The sequence below is a fragment of the Cygnus olor genome, chromosome 4 (genome assembly GCF_009769625.2).
Source record: "Cygnus olor isolate bCygOlo1 chromosome 4, bCygOlo1.pri.v2, whole genome shotgun sequence".
Taxonomy (NCBI): Eukaryota; Metazoa; Chordata; class Aves; order Anseriformes; family Anatidae; genus Cygnus; species Cygnus olor.
In genome coordinates, this window is record NC_049172.1 from 64,058,814 (window position 1) to 64,082,374 (window position 23,561).

The window sequence follows — 23,561 nt, forward strand, 5'->3', positions numbered from 1 at the left end:
TGATGTTTAACATACATTCTATTTATTTGGATTTCATGCCATATAGTTAAGAAAATAATAACTATATATACTGATTTTCTATTGCTTTTCAGAAAGTTTAATGTAATCCCCACATCCCAACTAAATAGCAGATGTTTTCGTGTTTTTACTATAAAAATGTAGCTAGGAATTAAGAGTTTTCAGAGTCTGTGATTCAGGAGCATCACTCAGTTTAGCAGTCCTTGGGATTTTCCCTCTTAAGTCATACAGAATTTTTTTAATCACTTTCACAGGCCATGATGAATGAAAATAAAGCAATACCAATTATTGAGAGGACAAATCTCAGATGACGTAAACAAAGATTAATGAGATTGAATTAACTTTACTATGTAGAGTTGACACTAATATGATTTTGAAAAGTCGAGCTTGGCAGTAATAATACATATATAACAAAATGCATGGAGGGAAAATAAAAAATATGACTTGCTATTGGCTATGGTCCCCTCTTTTAGAAATATGTATTGAATCTTCTATTTATTGAGCAGCTGTGGCTATGTTCAGTCACTCATCCACCCATTCATCTGTTATTTGTGTAATTAATTATTCAATCAATTGTTCACTGAGGGACTTTATATGACCTATGTTTTGCAATTGACTTCAAAGAGTGAGGCAGCTGAATGCATCCGATAGAAAATAGAAAAAGGCATTGCAAGGTTCACAACAATTATCCAAGGTTCAAAGCCAAAAACTATTTCTTCCAGTCCATTGTCATACTCTGGGCGGCACCCAAATGCCGGTGGTATCCAAAGCTGCAAGGAAAGAAGGCAGTGCCAGTATTAATCATAAATTACGAGTGACTGTGACCCCACTGACCTGCAATTTAGTTTTGGCAATCTCTAAGTAAGCCCTCCCTGTTGTTACCCCGGGTACACCAATGGCAAAAGATTTCAGCTTCTGCTGCTGATACAGTTTTTCATGGTGATTAAGAAGAGTTTAGACTCTTAGATTCCATGTTTAGATAAATTTTGTTCCCCAAAGGCATATTCACTTATTCTTCCAGAAGAAGTAAAATTTACTTGCTACAAACTATGGAACCATGTAATTTTAATATGAGGCTTGAAGGGTTGGGAAGCTTTTGTGTATTAACTTGCAAATTATGTTCAAAATATCTTACCGAAAGATTGCATAGGAATAAAAAAGCAGCAATGTTCTTGAGAATTCTCCTCTTGTTGTCAGCCACTGAGCTTCTGCTGTAAAAGGAGAACTCTGAGGCTGAATGCATGACTGGACTGTTACCCTGACTTGTCTCTTCGTTGGCACCACCGCCACCATCACTTTCTCTGGCACAGATGCTGCTGCTGACCAGGCATGGTAACTCCCCGATGTCAGGGGTGGCTCGGCCATTATAAATCTCCTTGTATGAGGGGGTAAGCGATAAAGTGCTCCCCCGAGATATAGTCACTATTCGAAGTGTTTTAATATCATCATTGGCCTTTTCCTGCTCGCGATGTATGGATTCAATGATAAAGAGGTTCTGAATGTATTTCTCAATAATTACTAGGACAGAATAGGGCAGGTTATACCACGTGTATTTGGGGTGAGCTTGGGCACAGATAATTGCTAGGATTGATCCCCAGGAGAGGAGCCAGGATCCTGCAGCTGTGCCAACCAGCAGTTCTGCATCCAGTTTTCGAGCAGGATTCTTTGAGTTATCCAATGATCTATCCTCCAGTCTGTAGATTAGAAGGGCGACAACTCCAGCTGTACACATGAGAGCCAATACAAAGATAGCATGGAGGTAAAACATAGTAAGTGCTAACTCACTTTTGATTTTTGAACGTCCAATCTGAATTAAATACACCACGACTACTGCTATTGTGCTAGTTAACACAATTAGTCCAAAAATCATCCCAACAGTTATGCCGTGGAATTTGAACGGAGTTTTGTGTTGCTGATGGTGTTCTACTTTGCGGCCAATGTTTTTCCACAGGACATAGAGCATCGTGGATGCTAGAATGTGGTACTCTATATTGAAGGGATATAGGTAATATATTCCTTGAGAAAATATGGAACAGAGAGTTGTCGTTGTACAATTGCATTGAGGTGCATGGTCATCTAAAACTAAAGGAAAGGGAGAGATTATGTGTGCATTATAAGGATTTTTTGTTTAAAGCAAATAAATAAAACATAAATAAAACAATAAAACATAAAAGGTAAGATTTCAGTCAAACAACACATCATACTCTCCAGTTAGCCACCTAAAAAGGATCTGTGTCATTTAAATCATTAACCTAACATAGATTTTCCCTGGTCTCCAAAGCATAATCTCTAACTCCACTACTCAGCTGCTTAGCAATAGTCACATCATAAGTGAATGCTGCACCAAAGTGCAGCAGAGCCTTTCAAATACTACTTTTTTATTATACAAATGTCCAAAATATCAAGGACTTGAGTCCTTGGCCATTTGGCTTAGGTGGATTTTATAGAATATTGAGGAATTCCACCTGTGGGTCAGATGAAGAATATAAAATTAATGAGAAAATGACTCCTCTCATTTTTGTCAGTTATTTACACTAGAGTGGTTTCTAATAACCACAGCACTTTATTAAAAATGTGTTTATGTCTACGAAAGAGGTGAAGTAAGCCACAGATACTTTCACTCAATGTCCCAGTATAGATTGAAAGTAAAATAATTAAAAATCTATCTTATCCTTTTGAGAAGAACCTATGAAATCATTATCTCTCTATGCAATAACCTGCATTGTAAACCCCTAAAACATCTCAGAAAACAAACTGCACATATTTGTAAAATAAAAGTATTTAATATGTAATCACAAACAACTTAAGAAACTGGAAATTTCCATGGTTTCAGGAGATAAATATTTACTTACACATATATAAACAGAAATGCTGAAAAATATATTTTTAGGCAGCCCAGAGCCAATCTTAGATTTGTGCCTGTAAGTTTCTTTTTTATATTTTGTTATTTTTTAATTTTATAAGAAAAAGATGGGAGAAAGCTGGTATTCGTTTGTCTTAAGCATATGCTCGTAAGAAGTGAAAAAAGATTTTGCAGTGGATTATATGTTAACAGCAAATTTGTCTTGTGAATCACTACTTTGCTCCTTGTTATAGAAGCTATTTCTGATTATTCACATTTGTGCAACAATTCTGGCAGCAGATTAATAGGAAATAATATAAGGAAACTGCTTCCATTTAACAGTGGAAATATCAGGAAGAGCCACTAACTTGTGATTAGTACTGATGCTTTTGCTGTACAGCTAAATCAGAGAATCGCACAGTGGCTGAGGCTGGCAGGGACCTCTGGAGGCCCGCTGCTCCAACCGCTGCTCCAGCAGGGCTGCCTAGAGCAGGCTGCCCAGGACCATGTCCAGGTGCCTTTTGACGATCTGCAAGGAGGAGACTCCATAACCTCTCTGAGCAACCTGTGCCAGAGCTCAGTCACCTGCACAGCACAGAAGCTCTTCCTGATGTTGAGAGGGAACCTTCTGTGTTCCAGTTTGTGCCCGTTGCCTCTTGTTCTGGCACTGGGCACCACTGAAAAGAGCCTGGCTCCATCCCCTTGCAAATGGATGTAAAACTGGGGTCATCTTTGTCTTTATCCTTGTGAACACAATCAAAATCCTATCAGGTGGGAGAAAATTACCTGTAGCTGCTGAGAACTTATATTGCCTATTGAAAGCCAAGAACTCCAAATTTCCCTAGGCTTCAGTGGCATTTGAAAGCAAAAGGCACCCCCAGCAGTTTTAGTCAATGTTTGTTACCAATTATCTTACCAATGAAGAAGAGTATTTGTAATAAAAAAAAAAAAAATCACCCGGCTAAAAATCTGTGTCCTGAAAAGCAGCACTAATGGATAACCTCCACCCCTCTGAAACATTCCACCCAATTCCATGGCACCACACAAAATTCCATAGGACCACACACCATGGGAAACCACTCTCCTGGGAATGATTCGCAGGATTATCCATTCTTGGTTTTCTACTAGTAGCTTACAAAACAGTAAATTCTGTTTTTAAAACTACTGTATATAATTTACTTCTCTGATTTACTAATAAAAGGATTCTTTAGTGATGTTATTCCTCAAAAGAATTATTATCTTTGTTTGGAACTTCTGGCATTTATTTTTATTCTGGACTTCATCCAAAGGGGAGATAAATAAACAGAAAATCACAGCCTGAGTCACATATATGACAATGATTATACATCACTTTAATTACTATATGAACTGACCATATATCAGTTGACTACCATTTGCCTAGGAACGACTATACAGCAAATACCCAGATCTGTCCTACAGAGACATAGTATTTTGCATGGGAGCAGTAATTCCAAAATGTACCAACACTTCAGCTTACCTATTGTTATGTTCCCAAAACCAAGCGTGATTAGTCTTTCCTTGTGTTCATTCAGTTGATGTTTTGACTCTGTTAACACTCCATTTGTCCACAGGAGTAAATTTGTGAACACAGAATGGATAACCCCAAACCTACAAAATAAGGTAATTATTGAAGGAATATGCACGCAGTATATCTCTACATACATGCTAAATACAGTGGATTAATTTTCTGTAGACACCACATGTAACACTATTTAGTTGTCAGTACAAGAAAAAAAATCATAACCAATCTCTCTAAAGATGTTCCACAGTAGAGCACAATGAATGTTAGACTTTCAAACTATCACAGAAACACGATGGATTAATGTATTAAACCATAGATATGATGCTTTTATGCTCTCATATGTGATGTTTATTATTCTTTGGGTTGGACACGTTAATGACAGTGACTGAACAGTCTGATCAGGGTTGTTTTGCAAGTCGCATTTCTCAGCCTTCTGCGGTGCTTCTTCATACGCACTGTGGCTGGTCTTTCTTCAGAGAGATAGTATTGCCTTGTCTAACTTCTAGTCCATGCATTTTTGTCTCCTGGAGAAAGCTGAAGACAACAGAGGGCTTTATCCCATTCAGACTACTGGTAAGTGAGGCTAAGTCTCCAAGTGGCTTTGAGAGTCCTTGTCTTGGACAAGCCACTTCATGGCTTGGTGAAACAAAATGGCATCAGAGAAAGAAGTGGGTTAATGATTCTGAACTTTCTAGTAAAACCCAGGCAATAATTGTTCTCAATTGACCAGCACTTCCCCCCACACCTCCCTTTTTTTTTTTTTTTTTGTAGAAGGCCATGGTATCTATTTCTTGGGTACAATCCTTTAATCTGCCATTTTGCCAGACGTTATTCTCTTGTACCCAAGGCTGATAACGTTTCTTCACCAAGAAACAGTTCTTTATTACTGCACTGTTTGCAGAGAATGACTTGAATGACTTGCAATTAGGTATTTTAGAAACGTTACTTATAAACAGAGATGGTTTCACCAGCTAACATTGCAAGCCTTCCATAATCATTCCACTTGTTGGCATGAGCCTGAAACGCTTACCCAAGGGAGCAGAACAAAAGTAGAGCCATCACTACAGCTGAAGTTTATGAGTAAGTTTCTTTTACTTCCTATAGAAACTGGCCAGGTTCTTGATAATTTGAGATTAATATTTTAGAAGTTAATATCCTTGTTTATTTGTATTCTGTGTAAAGGCATTAATATATACTAATTCACATTCTTACAAAAATGAAAATACATCAGAGCTGGCTTTGCTGCCTCAAAGACCAGTCCTCAGCTCCATAACAAATAAATGTATTCATCTGTTTCAGAAAAGACATTAGTTACACCATGAGAACCAAGTTCTGGTGTCAGAAATAAGAACAACCCTTACTGATTTGGGTGTATACATACTGCTGGAAAGGTTGTGTTTCTCTGTGTATTTGCATGTTTGCATCTAGTTCTGAAAGGTAATTTCCATAAAGGTCAATAAAAAAAAAACAGATATACTGCACTGGCTGCAAGTTGCTGATGCAAATTCCCTTTCAGTATCTTCAGTACGAAGATACCGAAACCTTTCAGTTTCTTCAGTACGAAGAAAACTTCATGTAGTACATAGTTCTCAAACAAAAATCTGGTGCTTCCTTCCTCTGAAAAATGCATGTGACACTGTGGTGTCATACATTGCCCTTTCCCTCTCTCATGATAAATACATACTTATTCTGTGACTATTGTATATTATGAGATATGAGCACAGTTTAAATAAATAAATAAATAAAAGAATAACTCAGAATAATGATTATCCTCTCACTTGGGTGAATGGAGTTACTGTCTATTTATATTAACACAACTGAGAATCAAACTCTGCAAGTTCTCAATGTCCATCATACAGTAAAATTGTAAGTGTTCAAACATGGTGCAGACGTACACCTATTTGCATTCCAGATGAGGATCAGATACTTTACCTTTCAAGTGTTTTGAAAGACTGGATAATATCCTTTGCATGACACCAAAGAAAGTACACCTAAATTAAAGGAATACAGAGAAATGTCATTACACTAATGAATATGTATGAAACAGAAAAAGGAAAGTATATCTGTAGGCAGAAACATTGATTAAATCCTCTGATGATGAGCTGAGGTAGCTCCATCTCCACACGTGAAATTATTCTTATCTCTTCCTACATTCAGCCAGAACCTGGCTGGCAGGAGGAAACTAGGATTTCTTATATGCAAAGCCAGTGGCTCAATAGTAGAAAGTTTCAATATGACTCACCAAAACATATCGTGCTTCTGTATCTGCAGAGGCTTTTATTCCAATGGCAAAGGAAATAAAACTGCCAGCTGTAGACAGCACTATAACTACTGCAGGGCGTGATGATGCTAAGTTTGAATAATTTACTAAATATGTGAAATTCTGTGGAGGGAGAGAGACATGTGAAAGGATTCCAGACTTGATTAATGAAACAAACAATGGATGACCACGAAGCAAGAGAGAAGGTCATTCTATCAGTTTGAGAGGTAACCACGTTAGGAGCAACAAATGCAGTTGCACTCAAATGTAGTGCAGAAAGCTCAAGCTGGAGAACAAAAGAGACAGAAGAGTATTGACTTAGCAAGTAAAGGGGAAAAAAGTATTAAAAGTAGGAGTCTCTGTGGGAGGATAATGGAAACCTCGGGATACAGATTGTTGCTAATACAAAACCTGTTCCAAATCCTGGCAGGTGCAAGCAGAACCATAGCCATATTCCTCAGGGATGTTAGGGTGAAACCGGGAGTCCTATTTATTCAGAAAGGTTCCTACCTTACTGAACTGAATAAATAGTATGTAAGCATCAGGATAGAAATGGTCCAAAGGGTTTGTCTTAGAAACCTGCCCGGTGTGGTATTTCTGAAATGGTCTGAAAATTGCAAAAAACTTTGGGTTCTTCTGCAGCAATTACAGTGACTGGACTTCCTTTTTCTCACTGCGCACATTAATAGGGTGCCTCCACAGCTGGTGTTGTCTGAGACATTCAGTACCTGATCTTTGAAAAAGCTAGGAACATGCGGTTCTCTGTGGCACCTACTAGAAGCTCAGGACACACAAGACACTTCTGGACTTGAGATCACTCAGCCAGTGCAAAACCAGGAATCTGGCCTCCTGCTCTCCCCACTAATAACACGTTAATTCGATCACCCAATGAAGCATTTATCACAACAAATTGTGATAAATACAAAAATACAAGATGCCGTGGAAGTTTAAATTGAAATCAGCGATTAGCACCGCAGCCTCATCTATGCCATGTTCAGATAGCAGTTCTGGGATAGACGCAGTAAAATCTGACAGCAGATGTGAAAGCATTGTTCAACACTTAAGAAAAGGAAGTTTAGAAGCCCTGTTCAAACACTGAAGTCAAGAAAGTTGAGAGAAAATAGGAATAGAAAAATCAGTAAGGTAGAGAAATGACAGAAAATACAGTTTTTGCTCCCAGAGCACGCATTGTCTCAAAGGGACTTCTGTCTGCAAAAGAGCTTAACGCAGAGGCAGTGGAAATCAGAAGGTCGGTGCTAGTTCATTGTTTGCACAGTTACAGTGTATATTTGCTCATTTATTGGCAAGTACCAGGATGCCTCGTTAGAGTGAAATACAACAGCATCCAACACATATTCTGTAGAAAACAAATCCTCAGGTTTGTAGATGACACGTAATTAGGAATCCTCTCCACTGTAATTTTATCCTGTGTTACAAGGACATTATATTTGTCTTAGGCAAAAGGTATTTGATAAATTACATCCTTATTTGATAAATTACATCCTTTACCTTTCCTTTGAGCATTCGCGCTAACACTCAAGATTTCATTTTAAGCTAAGTAAATGATAAAATCAGCTACATTAGTGATGTAATATGATGTGGTGTAATATTAAATCAGAACGATGCAATATTAAGTCAATATTAAATTAAATATTAAACAATAAAGAGTGATGTGATATTAAATGAGAATGTCCCTTCTCAGGGAATCAGACATTCCCTTTGTTCAGCTCAGTCTCTTCCACATTCTAGTTCACAGTAGCTAGAAATCTCACCAACCCCAGGTTACTGGATGCAATGAGGAATGCTGCATGCAGATCAGCAGGAAAGGATTTCTTGGGTTTGTCTGTCAGAGGTAAAGCAAAGAAGCCGTTCCACATGGAGAGTGGATTTTAAAAGAATGTAAAATTATGACTACTTCCATCAAGTCAGAATTTCATCCTCAGATAAAAAGATGGAAGTCAGAGTTACTGCTCAAATTTGTATGTTTTTACTGTTAAAGAAAACAGAATAATGTAGATGGTTCAACTGCTTATTTACTTGCAACCACTGCTAGGAAAATCATTCTTTTCTCTTCTGTTCTTGCTCTTATCACTATGTTACTTAATCATCTTGGAAAGTGCATTAGATGACCTGGCTCTAACAGAGTATCTTATTTTAGTGGCTTTTCCTTTCCCTCTTTACCACAAGTCTGCTCATAGCGGCCCACAGGAATTACAGTTTTAGATTATCCTGACAAGAAAGAGGATAATAATCTAAATCTTCACCTTACCATAAGATTTATCTGGCTCTTGCAGCTACCAACAATTCTCACTATCTCTGCCTTCACAGACTGGCTAACAACCTGCGACAGAAGAACTGGAAGCTGTTCATGATTCAGGTATTCAAAATAAGGAAAACTATTAGGAAAACTGGCCAGGATCCTTTTGTTCCATCATGTAATAAAAGAAAGGGCAACATTTATTCATGCAGTAAACAATTGGCTATGGAATATCACCATATAATACAGAGACAAAGCCTGAAAATAAACAAACAGCTGGAATATTTTACAGGAGTCAGTGACTATGTTTGCTAGCGTGCAGCCACTGATAAGTGTAATCAAATGCTTCTGGAATGATCTGCATTCATTTGTTACAGGAAAGATGTGCAAATATTTTATAACCCACAAGGAAAGGGGTTTTGCCTGTTTGAAGTATCAGGCATCCACCCCTAATCATACTGGGATATCAGACAGATTGAACTGGACTTGTGTGGCAAGCTGTAGATATAGAAATAAGTGAATTGTCTTTAACCAAGCTGCTCATTTCTGCCAGAAAAATTCTGAAAGTTTTATAGGTAACTTAAACTAAAGAGCATGTAATTTCAACTATTGATAGCATTTTTGATTACTTCTATTTTGAACTTCTTTTGGGGGAGTTTTATGGCTGAGCAATTACTGACATTTCAGGTTGCCAAGGCTGAATTTGCACATAAAGAGGTATACATGCACAAGAACTTAACCCTCAAAATCATCCTGTGATATGTTTAGAAATTAGATTAGTGTAAAATCCATGATGATGATAAGAAAAAAAAAAAGATATTTTTGGTAAGAAGTATAGATATAATATAAAACTGCAACCAGTGTCTTTTACCTGTAAGATGGTGTGCGCTGCATGTGTAACAGGAAAAATGCCTTCAGTTGGTGACAAACAGTTTGAAAAATCAATATAGTATCCAATTTTAAAAGAGTCCAGAATTAAAGTAATCACTGCAAATAAAGTAATCCCACCTACAAATGAAAAGATATTAGAAAACATCAATGTACAGTTGTATTGTCTAGAGACAATCCATAGCACTATGCCAAAATCTTGTTTAGAGAAATAATGATAGGTCAATACTCATATTCCTGCTTAGGGAGATAAAAGTGGATCGAGTTCATGAAGATAACCGACTCGATGCAATAAGACTCTCTAATTTGTGAAAGCCTCTGCCCAGCGTATTACTAAAGCACATCAGGGCACACACCCAGCACAGGCAGTACAGAGGAGCCCGGACTTGAAGACACGCAGCGCCTTGCAGATGGCTCCCAGCTCCTTGCAAGATCAGCCTCCCAGGTAACTGTAGCACCAAAGCAGCCATACAGCGCATGAATTAATGCTCCATACGGTCACACAGCAAACTATACAACTCAAGGGAGTTGAACAATAATGTTACAGTCTCTGGACCCAAGAGCTCTACAGCGGGCAGTAACACAATCACTTGGTATGCCAGCGCCATTGTTGGGGAGGTTACACTTCGAGTCAGACCAGAACTGCAGTGAGCTGTCTGGTTTGGTTTCCTAGAAAACAATCAAATGATGAAAACTTATCTTAGTATTATATACTAATCCTAAATACTTGATATATACCAATAATTAGAAATAATGAAGATGATTCCACCATTTTGCTGTTTCTAAAGTTAAAGAATAAAAAGAAATGTTTTTTACTGAGCATTGAAGTATTTTTTTTAAAATGTGGATTTTTTTTTTCCAAATATTCATTGAAATCTCTGTGTTTTAGGAGATCCAGAATAGGATTTTCAGTATTGCAAAGTGCTGGCTTAATTCTTTCTATTAGCCATCAAGAAGCAGGAAGCTATAATGACACAGTTGTCAAAACGCCACTCAAAACTTCAAGTATTGTTCGGGTTTTGATAATAGACAACTTAATACAAGCAGGAAAAAGATATATGTTGAAGTCTGCCAAGGGCTGTGTAAGGTGACTAGCTGCCCATGCTTTGAACAGAAGCCGTGCTGCTGGAGAACGTAATAAAATAAAGCCATTTGGGAAGCTAATTGATTTTGAGCTCTCTGGCTGGCTGAACTTCTAAATGATGGCCACAGAGCTTTCCACTGCGGGAGATAACTCAGGGGATAACATCTGGGGTAAGTCAAGGAAAAGAGTCTACCTATATGCAGCCTTCCTAAGCTTTCCTGTGATTATTTGGGTTGCGATAACCTCACCTTACTAAAAAACCCTTTTCCCACATTCAGACTATAAGAGTGGTTCTTGGTCTGCCACACAAGCTGGAAGAGAACTGTGCTTTAGGGTTCACGTAGTTCACATCTTGGTACGAAAAAGATCCAGGAAACCTTTCTGTGAGCAGTTTTTGTAAAGTGGCCATTTGTCCTTCCAGCTTTGTTAGCTGTGTGCAAGGACTCCACCTTAAGAGGTCTTTGTTAAGCCATTCTTTTCCAATATTTCCCATAGCAAATGGATATAAGTAGCCAGCTGCCACCACTTGTACTAAAATGATATTCACAGTTTGAAGGGCATCATGAAAATATTCTGAGCCTGCATTTACTTTTTATACCAGTTAATTCATGGGTATTTTCTCCAAAGATGAGAGCAAGGAGACATTCTTCAAATGCAGCTGCTCAAGTTACTCAAGAATTGCCAAGAGCTTTCTGTGGAAAGACTTGATGAAAATTTGTCCTTTCCCCTCATTTTTGGGCTTCTCTTCCAGACAGAAGATTTCTGTGACAAGACCACTGAGACAGAGGAGGGCAAGAGGGTTCTTAGCAGAAGAATTGCCACCCGAGTTTTTCCACAGTTCTAATAAGTTTTCTCTTACCAATACAAGACAAAGGAGTTTTAGAGAACTGTTGTAACTACAAGAAACTCTTAAGAATAGGAAAGTGTAGGGCTTTCCCTAAGGGCGAATTTGTTGAATTGCAGCATAGACATCCAAGAGAAGCTGTGGAAGCCGCCACAGCTGGGAACATATTACAAAGAGCAATCCTTTGCTGGTAAAAGAAATGGATAAGGTAACCTAGTAGTGCATTCCAGTATCTTATTTCTAAATGTCTGTGACTCCTTATATTCTGTAGGACAAATGAAATGCTGTGATTGCTGTGCCAAAAGAAGAAAGGGCAGGGGGGTTCTGCTGTTCTTACCCATGTTAAGCAGTATTATTCCACACTTGAGAGGAGAAAGCTACTCTCTGTAAGAAAAACATAGCCTGGTCCAAAATAGGATCAAATTAAACCTTGCAATAATGAATTTCAGTAAATTTCACAAGAAAAGAACAAGAAAATGTAAGCCACATAAGGTAATAAATGAAAAATGCCTGAGAGATGAGGATTATTTTGGAAAACGGTGAATAATCAATGAGAAAACAGTTGGTACATAACTCCATACATTTCAGGAGAGAGTCTACAATCCATGATTGTATTATGTTAGCCATAAAATATAAAATAAATTTTAAAATGACCCTGAGCTATTTTTATAGCATAATTGTTAACAGTGCAAAGAAAAATAAAAGACACAAAGACATGCAGCACTGAGGACAAACCAAATTTCCACAACACAACCTTACTTCTCAGACTAACCAGATTTTAGATTTAGATTAATTTTTCATTAGCTGTTGCTGCGGTGACTGATTGCTGCATCTTTGCTATGAGGAAGGAAATATTTTACGGAAAAGCTCCCTTGTAGCACTCCACCGAACACACTTACTTTCCAACCTACTATTTATAGTACCGAGACTGGAAAAGTGGTCGATAAAAGTGGGCTTGCCTCCTCCTGTACGTAGTGCTGAGCTGAGTTGTTTCCTTTCCCTGGGACCCAGACACACGGCATTCGACATGACTCTGTGCCGTGATCCCCAACAACCTGCTCTCGATACACCTTTGCGTCCTTACTCCAGTAAGTACCCAACCCTGCAGATAAGGGCCATCACATCCTACCACCAGCCTTGCAAATTTCCTACAAGCTAATGCTACCTTTAGCTTTTATGCTTACATATTTTACGCGCTATACTATAAGCTGCTCTGGCCAAGCACGTTGTCCTCTTCTAACTCTAGATGCTTCCAAGGTTTTGATGGTTGAATTTGGTCATCTTGAAGGCTTTTTTTCCAACCTACATGATTTAATAGTTGTAAGGCATCACTGTACAGGTACAAATGGGAATCTCTGAAATACTTTGCTTTAGAGAGCCCTCAAGGACCTTTTGGACCGGTGCTAGTATAAGGAAGTCGCATTGCATTGCCTGGAAAAGGTGATAATTCCTCCAGGAGAGTTGCACAACACCTTAATAATTGCCCCTTCCAAAAATCTGTCTTTTTAAGTGCTGCAACACCTGCCTGATGCCGGGGGTGAAAGGGAAAAAAGGCTCTGTGGCTTTCAGCATTGCGAACAGGCCAAAGGGGCAGTTGGGAAGCAAATACCTGTAGCAGACAGCTTTCCCATATGGACTCTCAAAAGTGTTCAGCTTCTGCTTGTATTTAGAGTGCACTGCATGTGCACGGGATCATGAATGCCAGGATGTCTCCTGGTAGGGACAGAGAGGTAATGACGTGGTAGCAGAGGCAGGTGACGGCACGGGCATCCCATGCCTGGTGCCACCGTGGGTACTGCAGCCAGTACTTACACTTGAGCCAGCGTGCTCCAGCGTGTGTGTCCTTGTCGCGGATCAGCCTCCTCTGCGTGCAGCTCCTGCACAGGTACCACAGCATCCACAGCAGCTGGATGAGCATCAGCGTGATGAGGTAGGAGAGCAGGTGGCTCTTGCTGATGCCCACGGCGTGCACCGCCCAGGCGAAGGTGAGCAGCAGCCCGGCCAAGAAGAGGTTGATGCCGTACTGGCTGCTGAGGATCTCGGCGTTTTTCTGCGGGCAGCTCCCGCCGGCGGCGGGGGAACCGGTGCCCTTCTCCATCTCCCGGCCGGGCGCTGCTGGAGCCCCGGGGCCGCCGCAGGCCCGGCCCCCAGCGGCGACCGGGGGCGGAGCGGGGCCGCCGGCTCCCCCCGTGCCTCCCTCCGCTGCGGGGCCGGGGGGGCGCCGAGGTGAGCTCCGTGCAGGGGAAAGCCGAGGAACGACCCTTTTTTCTTTTTCCCCTGACCTTTAGTAAGTCTCGTTCTGACAACAGAGCACTGCAGTGATTGCTAGGAACTGGTAATCGCTACCAACTACGAGTAGCAACTAAGCTCAACGAAGCAAAAGCTTTCACAGGATTTAATTAATTTCTTATTCATTTTCCCTATTTCTATACATATTTTTTACTATATACATGTCAAATACTTAGTTCTAACTGCGCCCTATATATATATATATATAATTTTTTTTTTTTACTATGTATATGTCAAATACTTTGTTCTAACTGTGCCCTATAGCCAGGAGCTATGAATGTATTCCAACCTCAAGGTCTGGAGCCCCAGTCGGTTGCCTATGAGGGTTGACAGGAATTTATCCCAGTGTAAAACAGAAAATATTTTAAATGGCATTTTGGTTGCGTACAGCTCTTAATCCTAGGTATTCATGTACCTAGCCATGGTTGGAGGCCAAATACGACGATAGACTGGTCCTTGTTCTGGCCAGGCAGGTCTTACATTTTTACCTTACATCTGCTGGTAGCATATCAAATATCCAAAGCATTGTTTGTTTGTTTGTTTTTGTTTTGTTTTTTAACTGTATGACCTATGCCTCACATGAAATTAAACCACTAATTCAGCTACTTGGAAAAAAAAATGGGAAGAAATGAAGAGACGGTATTGATTTTACACTACTTCCACAGGCAGAACTTACTGAGAATTTAAGCTTTTCCTCTTCTGAAGCCAAAGTACAAAAGTAACAAAGGACATTTCTGGTAACAGACAAACAGTTAAGCCTTCAGTCACCTCTAGCCCAGAACTACATCCATCGCTTGTAAAGCTTATGGAAATGCTAAGTCCTACTTTTATATAATTGTTAGCCTTAAAGAACAACTAAGGAAGATGTTTTAATTTAACAGAGCTTCTATGCATAACTGTGATAAATAATCTTCACCGTCTAGGCTTTTTTATTTTTATTTTAAGGTGATTCTAAAAGACGCTCGTCACCATGAAGAAAAGCTCTTTGGTGCTGGCACAGATTCTCATCCTCAAATGAAATTAATGTAAATAGATACAGAAAATATCTGCAGTAGTCTGAAGCCAGACAACATACTCAAGTAGGGATTTTGACAACCTAGTAATTATTTTCAGGAAACTATTAAGATATCTTTCTAATCTCTTGCCCTAAACACTTTAATTGGTAGAAGGAAAATAATGAAAGCAAGGAGTTCACACAACTGGAAGCAGCAGCAAGATTTTGTCAGGTTGTTAATTACAGCAAACATTGTTTTACATTCTTACCAGACTCACCCCTACTTGCTTTTGAGCATACAAGGGAATGAGTATTGCATTTGATACCTGTAACTGTTACCAAAAGACTCTGCAGGACTTTTATGAAATAAACTTTATCTACCTGGGATTTTCAGAAAAAGACAGGGTAAATAGCTCTTCCAAGTCATACTGAACAGTATTACACTGCCAATTAAGCCAGCTGAGAGGTCATGAAAGACAAAATGAATTGACAAACTGATGGGCTGACAGTCCCAAGAACAGTGAAGTTAGATGTTTAAATAAGTAAGTACTGAACAACGATTGATCACCTTTATACAAAGTTTATTAAGATGTCCAGAAGAGTAAATTTGAGGAAACATGTAGCAAACATTAAAATTATTTCAAGAGTACAGGGTCAACTTAAAGCACCTAGGGCATTTGTACAGTTGATAAATAAGAATAAAGTGATAATTACCATCCCTGAGCAAAAGTGCATTTAAATAATAAACAAAATCGGTCAATGTACATCATCTATGCAGACATAAAATTGTTTAAGTTTGTTAAAAGATGAAGACCTTAAGATAAGCAAATGCAAAGTATCACTTCTAAATGCAAAGTACAACTGTTTTTTGTAAACTCAAATTTTACATTAAAAAAAAAAATCAAACTATTGACTTCCTCTACAAACTCCTTAGCAGTAGTGCTAGATGTATTTTACTTTGGTTTGACTGATCCTTTACACTGCCTACTGCCAGCAACTTTTTTCTTCAATGGAACTGCAGTAGCTTCAGCCAATGCCTTTTTCATTACTGAACGTTTCACGTAGTGTGTATTCAGCAATGGTGTGAATCTGAAAGTCAGAATCGAACAGTCTGGACTCCAAGCAACAAGAGTAAATTTAAACAAGTTTCAATAACCAGCTTCTACTTTCTCCTATCTTCCAAAAAAAGAATTTAACACAATGACCTATATAAAATGGTCTAGCAACTAGATGGTGCCCAGGTTTCTTGTTATTTAAGTATCTCAAACAAGGTGAACAAATGGACAATGTTATTTTCCCAGCTGTGTATGGCTAATGACATTTAATTTAATATTAACCTCTATTGCTGAGGAAGAAAAATGGCAATTTCATTAACAGGCATTGTTAAGAATGGAAAGTTAATTTTTGGAAGAAAAGCATCCTGAACATTGGAAAACAGTATATACATCAAAATATTTTACTTTGTGCTCTTCAATTCTTGCGTAGTGTTACTATTGTTCATTCTATTGCTGGTTATTCACAGCTTCATCTCCTGTCTTTGGCTGTGGACAAATTATGTCAGTACAAGTGCAATCTATTTATTTCACTATTGGCACTAGCAGATTATCAATGATGGAAATTTCAACCAGCTTTCTAGGCCCTTAATCAGATACATATCTTTTTTCAAATGCTAACAGATCTGAAGTCAAGAGGTTAGATTAATGAAATATTTCCTCCATGACAATACATGTATAATTACAAATTTAATGGACCAAGAAGTGTCTCCCATGTTGTCAAATGTGTAAGTTTAGACATTCAGAGATTCCAAATATCAGTATTTTAGCTATCACTTGAAATGTAAAAATAACATACTAAAAAAAACATAACACTTGAATTTAGGTATCAATTATTTTCAAACCAATCAACCTGCTTTAAGAAGGAAGTTGGGCTAAGTGAAATCTGGAGTCCCCAGATAGGATTTAAAACCATATAACTGACCTATTACCCATCTGCTTAGTATTGAACTGCGAATAAAACCTTTATAAAACAGGCTACGTCACAAATGAAGTGCTTTATATTACTAAGAGAGATAAAACCCATCTATCTTTCAATTATTCACTAATCAGTTGCTTTTTTGCAGCCACTGGCTGAACAATGGGTTTATGTCCATTTGATTTATAAATCAGGTCGTTAAATAATGAAAAGACTGGAATGTAACGAAAACAACACCCACTTTGCAGGGTAACTGTAACTGGAGTCCTTCACATAAGGCTGAAAGAGAAGAAAAAACAAATCCGACATAAAAAATACTGTAAGGCTATATATACTGCACAAACCGTATCTTGTATAATTTGATATTCATTAGTTGGATGACTTTGCATCACCAACTAATAATTTACAGTGCAACAGAATTTACTTGGCTGTTCATACAGACAAATTGTTTTCTTCGCAAGGTTCAGCTGTTCAGAATATCTGCATTTAGCTAGTACTTCTTACTTTCTATCTCCAAGTACAAATTAATGCAGAATGGTTCTTTTAGTCCATTAGTAAGAGCAAAGCTCTACCAGATCACAGCACATCCTTTCTCCACCTTTCCAGTGCTCAAACAGAACGTTGCTAGTGACAGAAGGAACAAACATGCATTGAGGAATTTTGCACTAGCAGATGCGACTCGAGCTTTTAAATTAAAGAGGTTCTGAAGTAAGTACTGTATTTTTCAGAAGTCCACAGACAGGGTATGATCTAAGTTAATTAGCTCCTTAAAAAAAAGTTTTCTTGATATCGAGGAATTGGTGAAAAGGTGTATGACTAGTTTCAGTTCATTTATGCAAGTAAAAGCTGTGTATATGTGGCTGACCAAGCTGTTAAATATTTTTTCCCTACAATTCTGGCACTACAAGAGGCTATACTCAAAATCCAGCACTGTCCCATTCCTCTTGCCTCACTCATGAAAATGCTGGGGGACTTCTTTACTCAAACAGATTTGTGACAGCAAGCACATACAGACTTCCTCGCATTCCCTTGTGAGCAAGTACAGCAAACAACCTGCTGGAGTCACTTCACTGGATGATGCAGACGCCAGTGATCAGGCGACATCTCTTACCCCATTACTGAGCTGTATTTAATATTTTCTTTATTAAGCTTTTCAATTTCATGGGATTCATTTGAATAGCATATCCTAACAAAAAATGTGAGAACCCCTTTTCAATGTGACAGGTACTGGGAATCAATTTTTCAAGTCAAGAAAATAACTGTTTTTGCCTTAAAAAGGTTGCTTTTTAGGAATATCCAAGAAGTGGACTGTTCACCACAGAAAATGAAAGCAGTATACTTAAAGATAATAAAGAATTTTAATTCAGAGGTAGAGGGGAGGAGGGAGAAGGAAAGAGAAGACTGTTGCATATGGACCCTTACAGCTTCTCCCCTTTACTATATGTCAAGCAACTTCCCTAAGAAGGAAGGTCTGGGTAAAAGCTTCAGATATTTGGCTTGTACTCCTCAAAGCCATCCACTCTCACTTATCTCTTCTTTTCACTGACTAGAACTGAATCTTTGGGAAGAGGAAAAGGATATTCTTCCCTTTAAGATTCATGCATATTATCCAGTAACTCCATTTGCCACAACATTTCAATATCCTAAAAGCATGCAGAGTAGGAATCCTTGAACTGTTTGTATAACAAAGAAGCTTATGCAACAAGATAAATACTTTCATGTACTAAACAATTTATTATTTACCTGCAGGACTTATCCCAGGAGTGACACAAGCATCACAACACCCATAAACTGAATGAAGAGCAACAAAGGTGTCATGAACGACCAAACAGGCCATAAGGCAACGTTGAAACTGGGAAAAAAAAAAAGAAGAAAGCTTTATCTAAAAGTTCAGTTGTCATGTGGAAATATCAGGCAAGCAAATAAATCATAGCACGAGAAGAAATGAAATTTAAACAATGCAACCTGGAAAAATACTTGTTTCTTTACAACTTGAAAGAAAAAAAAACACTTATTAAATTGGTAGTTTAGTTCTCTGCTTATTTACTGACAACTCATCCTAGAACACCAGTAACTGCTGCAGATTTGTTTTACACTGAGCAAAGCCACTCAGACCCATCAAGAGTAAAGATACCTTTTACTTTCAGAATCTCTACGTATGAACCATCTGAAAATGAAATACTCTTTGATTTTTCCCATAGGCATGCATGGAAGCTGGGAAAAAAAAACAACTTATAGTTACAGCTAATTAGAGCTGAGAATGAATTAACTACATAGAAGGGGGGGGGAACGATTTCTTTTACAACTGATTTACCAGGATTATGGATATGACTAACTCTAAACTCTAAGGAACATTTATCTTTTTCAGTCTTTCTTCCACCACCACCCCACCCCCAGTACTGCAACAAATACTGGTGTTATTCAGACACAGCACCTACACTGAAAGGGACAACCAGCTTTCATACAGAGAGCAAATATACTTGCACACAAATACTTTTTCACTCACATGCACATTTGCTCAATTCTGACCCATCTCATAAACAAATTATCTCTTACTAAACGTACCATTCTCTGACAAGACAGAAACTCTTAAAGCTCATATAAGAATGAGTTTCTGTATACTTGCTATTTATACATACTGTGTTTGATAATGAAGAACTATGCATTAGGAATTGATCAGGTAAAATTTTCTCTACTAGAGAATATACCTTTAAAGTTTTAAACCTCACAATACAGAAAAGACACAGTACATCTAAAAGTATACTTACTACACAGCTTCAACTGCTACAAATCTTGTCTCATGAACAAATTTTGAAGGCAGAAGAAATCATGCACAGTGGAACTAGTACTGTCACCAGTACATTCAGTAGAATTAGAGAAATGGGCTCATTTTATAAGAAGCAGCTTTTACACAGTTAGACCTGTACAGTTTTAGCAGAAGTTTGTATATATGTGTTTCAACTTACCAAATTGCTGCTGCAATAAAAGTGGCTGTTGAGATAGGTATCAGTATGGGATACCGCACATCGTAGTCCTCAATTCCACGATACCACTCAAGATATATTATGCAGTAAAAGGCAATAGATAAACAAGCAGCCAATAAGCAACTGCCAGTGACAAACCACCAACTGTGGCGGGGGGAAAAAAAAGCATGTTAAGTACGGTCACATTTCAGTTCACATATTAATCTTCATGCTAGGCTAGAAACAGAACAGACAATACTTGTTAATTACACACATTAGCCTGGAGCTCCTTTATTGTGTTTCTTAAATTACTTTTACAAAACACATTACTACAGTTTGATTTCACAATGCATCATTCCTGTCATTTATTTTTCCCTCAAATATTTTGGAAATGCAATGCAGCAGACGTTGTCACAGTGATCTTCTATACTAACACACTAAAAATACTTCATAAGTAATGAAATAAATTAGGCTCCACAGTAACTGTGCTTCTTACTGTACGGTTGACTTTACCAATTTTTGTGTAGCAGAAGTGTTGTAGAAAGCTTTAAATAAGCTTTCGAGTTTATGAACTCTTAATTTTAACAGAAAAAATCATGAAAAAAAAACTTTAAGCTACTGAACAAAACCACAGGGAAATCCAGGATTTCAGATTCACAATAAAAAAAAGTATGTAATTATTTAGAATGGTGCATCCCCTATCTGGGGACATACTTCCAGATTAAGATGGGAAAGACAAACCTGGAAAAGTAGTTTCAGAGAAGCTCACAGCACAGAGCTTAGGCCCTGTTCAGCCTCCATATATTGATACAATAATGACAATGAGAAAGTTCGAAAGGCACCTCCAGGTGAAGTTATCTGAAATGTTTAACATCTATCAATCCCACTGAGAATAATTTCATGGCAAATAAATAGAATAGGAAAAAAAACATAGAATTATTTCATAGAAATAATTTCATTTATTTCCTAGTCTACTCAAAGAAGTCTAGAGAACAAGAGGGAAAAAAAAACACACAAAACTTCACTGATGTTTTAAGATTAATTTCAGCTTTTTTGAAAGTCAAAACTCCAACACTTTCAATAGAATATGCAGCGATTTCTTGTACTTGAGAATAATTTTGAAGGTACAGTATTAGAACATCTTGCTATTAGAACAAATTTTAGACATACACAGATGGCTCAGTAGATCCTGAAGAAAAAAAGTTTTAACAAAAGATTTTTCTTGAAATCTTACATTTAAACATGATATTTACCCAAATTTAATAATAATGACTCAGGGGGTCATCTGGTTCAGCCCCCATACTCAAGCAAGGCTGCCTAGAACAGGTTGCCCAGGACCATATCCAGGCAGCTTTTGAGTACTTCCAAGGATGGAGACTCCACAACTGGGCAGCCTGTTCCAGTGCTGTCCTGGTTTCAGTTAGGACAGAGTTAATTTTCCTCCTAGTAGCTGGCAGGGTGCTATGCTTTGGATTAGAATGAGAAGAGCACTGATAACATGCTGATGTTTTAATTGTTGTAGAGCAGTGCTTACACCAAGCCAAGGACTTTTCAGCTTCTCGCTCTGTCCTGCCAGCGGGCAGGCTAGGGATGCAGCAGGAGCTGGGAGGGGACAGACCCAGGACAGCTGACCCAAACTGGCCAAAGGGGTATTCCATACCATCTGACGTCATGCTGAACAATATATAGGGGTGGCTAGCCAGGGTGGAGGGGGGCTGGCTGCTCGGGGATAGGCTGGGCATCGGTCAACGGGTGGTGAGCAATTGCATTGTGCATCACTTATTTCGTACACATTATTACTATTAATACTACTATTATTATTATTATTATCATTGTTATTATTTTTCCTGTCTTAATAAACTGTCTTTATCTCCACTCACAGACTTTACTTTTCCGTTTCTCTCCCCCATCCCGGAGAGGGAGGGGGGAGGGTGAGCGAACGGCTGTGTGGTGTTTGGCTGCCAGCCGGGCTAAACCACAACAAGTTCTCAGCCACCCTTAAAGTAAAGAGTGATGATCTGATGAAACCTCTCATATTTCAGTTTGTGCTCACTAGGCACCACTGAAAAGAGCTTGGCTCCATCTTCTTTGCCCCATGCCTTCAGGTATTTGTATACATTGATGAAATCCTCCCCCGGCCTTCTCTTCTCCAGGCTGAACAGTCCCACCTCTCTCTATTCCTATTGTAGATCTTGTTTATCCAAGATTTAAAACACAAAGTTCAGATATAGCTATCTGAATACAATTGTAAGATGAAAATGCAACATTTCTTTGCAAGAAAAGGTATCTTACCTATCTGCTTGAATAGTTTCCTTAACAGATTTTAAAAAGTCAAAGTAATACGTCACAGCAATTGAAGCCAAAATCCAGAATGCAGAATGAATGTTCAGTCTAGGAGAAGGCTTCTTCTTCTTCTCTACAGCTGCACACTCTTCTGTAAATATGAACATAATTGTATCACTAAAGCCAGCCATTAAATGCAGTATGATTAAACTTAAATGAAACACTATGCTTATCTTTTTAATTATTTAATATTTGGAGGTGATTATACTCAGTATAATACATTTTGTACTAGAGAGGAAGCATTCTAAAAAGCTCTGTACATTTACTGAAATAAGAGTTTAAGCAAGGTGCCCTCTGATTAAAAAAAAAAACAAACAAAAAAACCACAAAGCAGTAACAACCAGCACACTTTGTCTGCATACCTTTTTTTGGGAAATTAGCAGCTGACTAGGTTAGGAAAGGCATATTTAACTACTTATGAACAACAAAGCAAACAAATTTGGAAGTGTATTTTTGTGCCCCACAGTAAAAAACTACAATACTCAATAGTCGCATACTTAAAAAAAAAAAAAAAAGTGAAACAGAGGTATCTGTGATGTACAGGTGTATTTGATGTTTCATACTTTGAAGTTCCTTTATCATTAAAAGTTATTGGTGCTTTATGTGCCTTCAGAAACATAACCTATGCTATCTCTGCATCATTGTAGATGCATTGCCACCAGCTGAACGTACGAACGGCTTTACTGGAGCTTACAACCACCCATTTATTTTTATTTTCGCTGAGCTTCTTCCCCATCTCCAGAGACGAGGCTGGTCGCAGCTCAGCGCCCTCTCGCCCCAGCTGCGCCATGGCGCCGCCCGCTTCTCCCTCACGCCGAGCGTGCACCTCAGCGGCCGGGGGGGCGATGACACAGCCCCCTCGCTCCTGAGGGCTTCCAGCAGCACCCGTCCCCTTCTCCCTGCTCCCCCGAGGGCAGGCACCGCAGCCCCAGCCCGTCCCGGCAGCACCCACCGGCCGTCCCGCCGCCCCGGAGCGGCGGCTGCAGCGGCAGGGCGCGGGGCTCTGCCCCTTGCCGCAAATGACGCCGGAGCCTGGGGAGCGGGTCCCCTCGCTCCCCGCCCGCCTCCATCTTGGGCAGCCCCGGCAGTGACGGCGGAGCGGGAAAGGAAGGGCGGTGGCAGCGCTGCATTTGCGAACGGAAAGGGCGGCCCGGGCGGCTGTTCTCAGAGAGGGAAGCCATTTTAGGCGGCCATAACCGTAGCCGAAGAAGCTGTCAGCGCTCCGTGTCGGGAAACAGCTTTTAGTGCCCGCTGCGGCGGCGCGT

At 39.0% G+C, this 23,561-nt stretch overlaps 2 protein-coding genes across 2 annotated transcripts; both read right to left on the reverse strand.

Moving 5' to 3' along the window:
* On the reverse strand, positions 1-13,845 carry OTOP1 (otopetrin 1). The gene is made up of 6 exons (XM_040556738.1): positions 13,549-13,845; positions 9,792-9,928; positions 6,336-6,394; positions 4,359-4,489; positions 1,154-2,100; positions 1-788 (listed from the first exon to the last, which is right to left on the reverse strand). The coding sequence occupies exons 1-6, from the start codon at positions 13,832-13,834 to the stop codon at positions 618-620; spliced, it is 1,731 nt and encodes a 576-aa protein (XP_040412672.1). The 5' UTR covers positions 13,835-13,845; the 3' UTR covers positions 1-617.
* A 1,738-nt stretch (positions 13,846-15,583) lies between these two features.
* On the reverse strand, positions 15,584-23,561 carry TMEM128 (transmembrane protein 128). The gene is made up of 5 exons (XM_040556002.1): positions 23,249-23,561; positions 22,246-22,387; positions 19,957-20,118; positions 18,734-18,842; positions 15,584-17,269 (listed from the first exon to the last, which is right to left on the reverse strand). Exons 1-4 carry the CDS (start codon positions 23,475-23,477, stop codon positions 18,743-18,745), a joined length of 633 nt encoding a protein of 210 aa, XP_040411936.1. The 5' UTR covers positions 23,478-23,561; the 3' UTR covers positions 15,584-17,269; positions 18,734-18,742.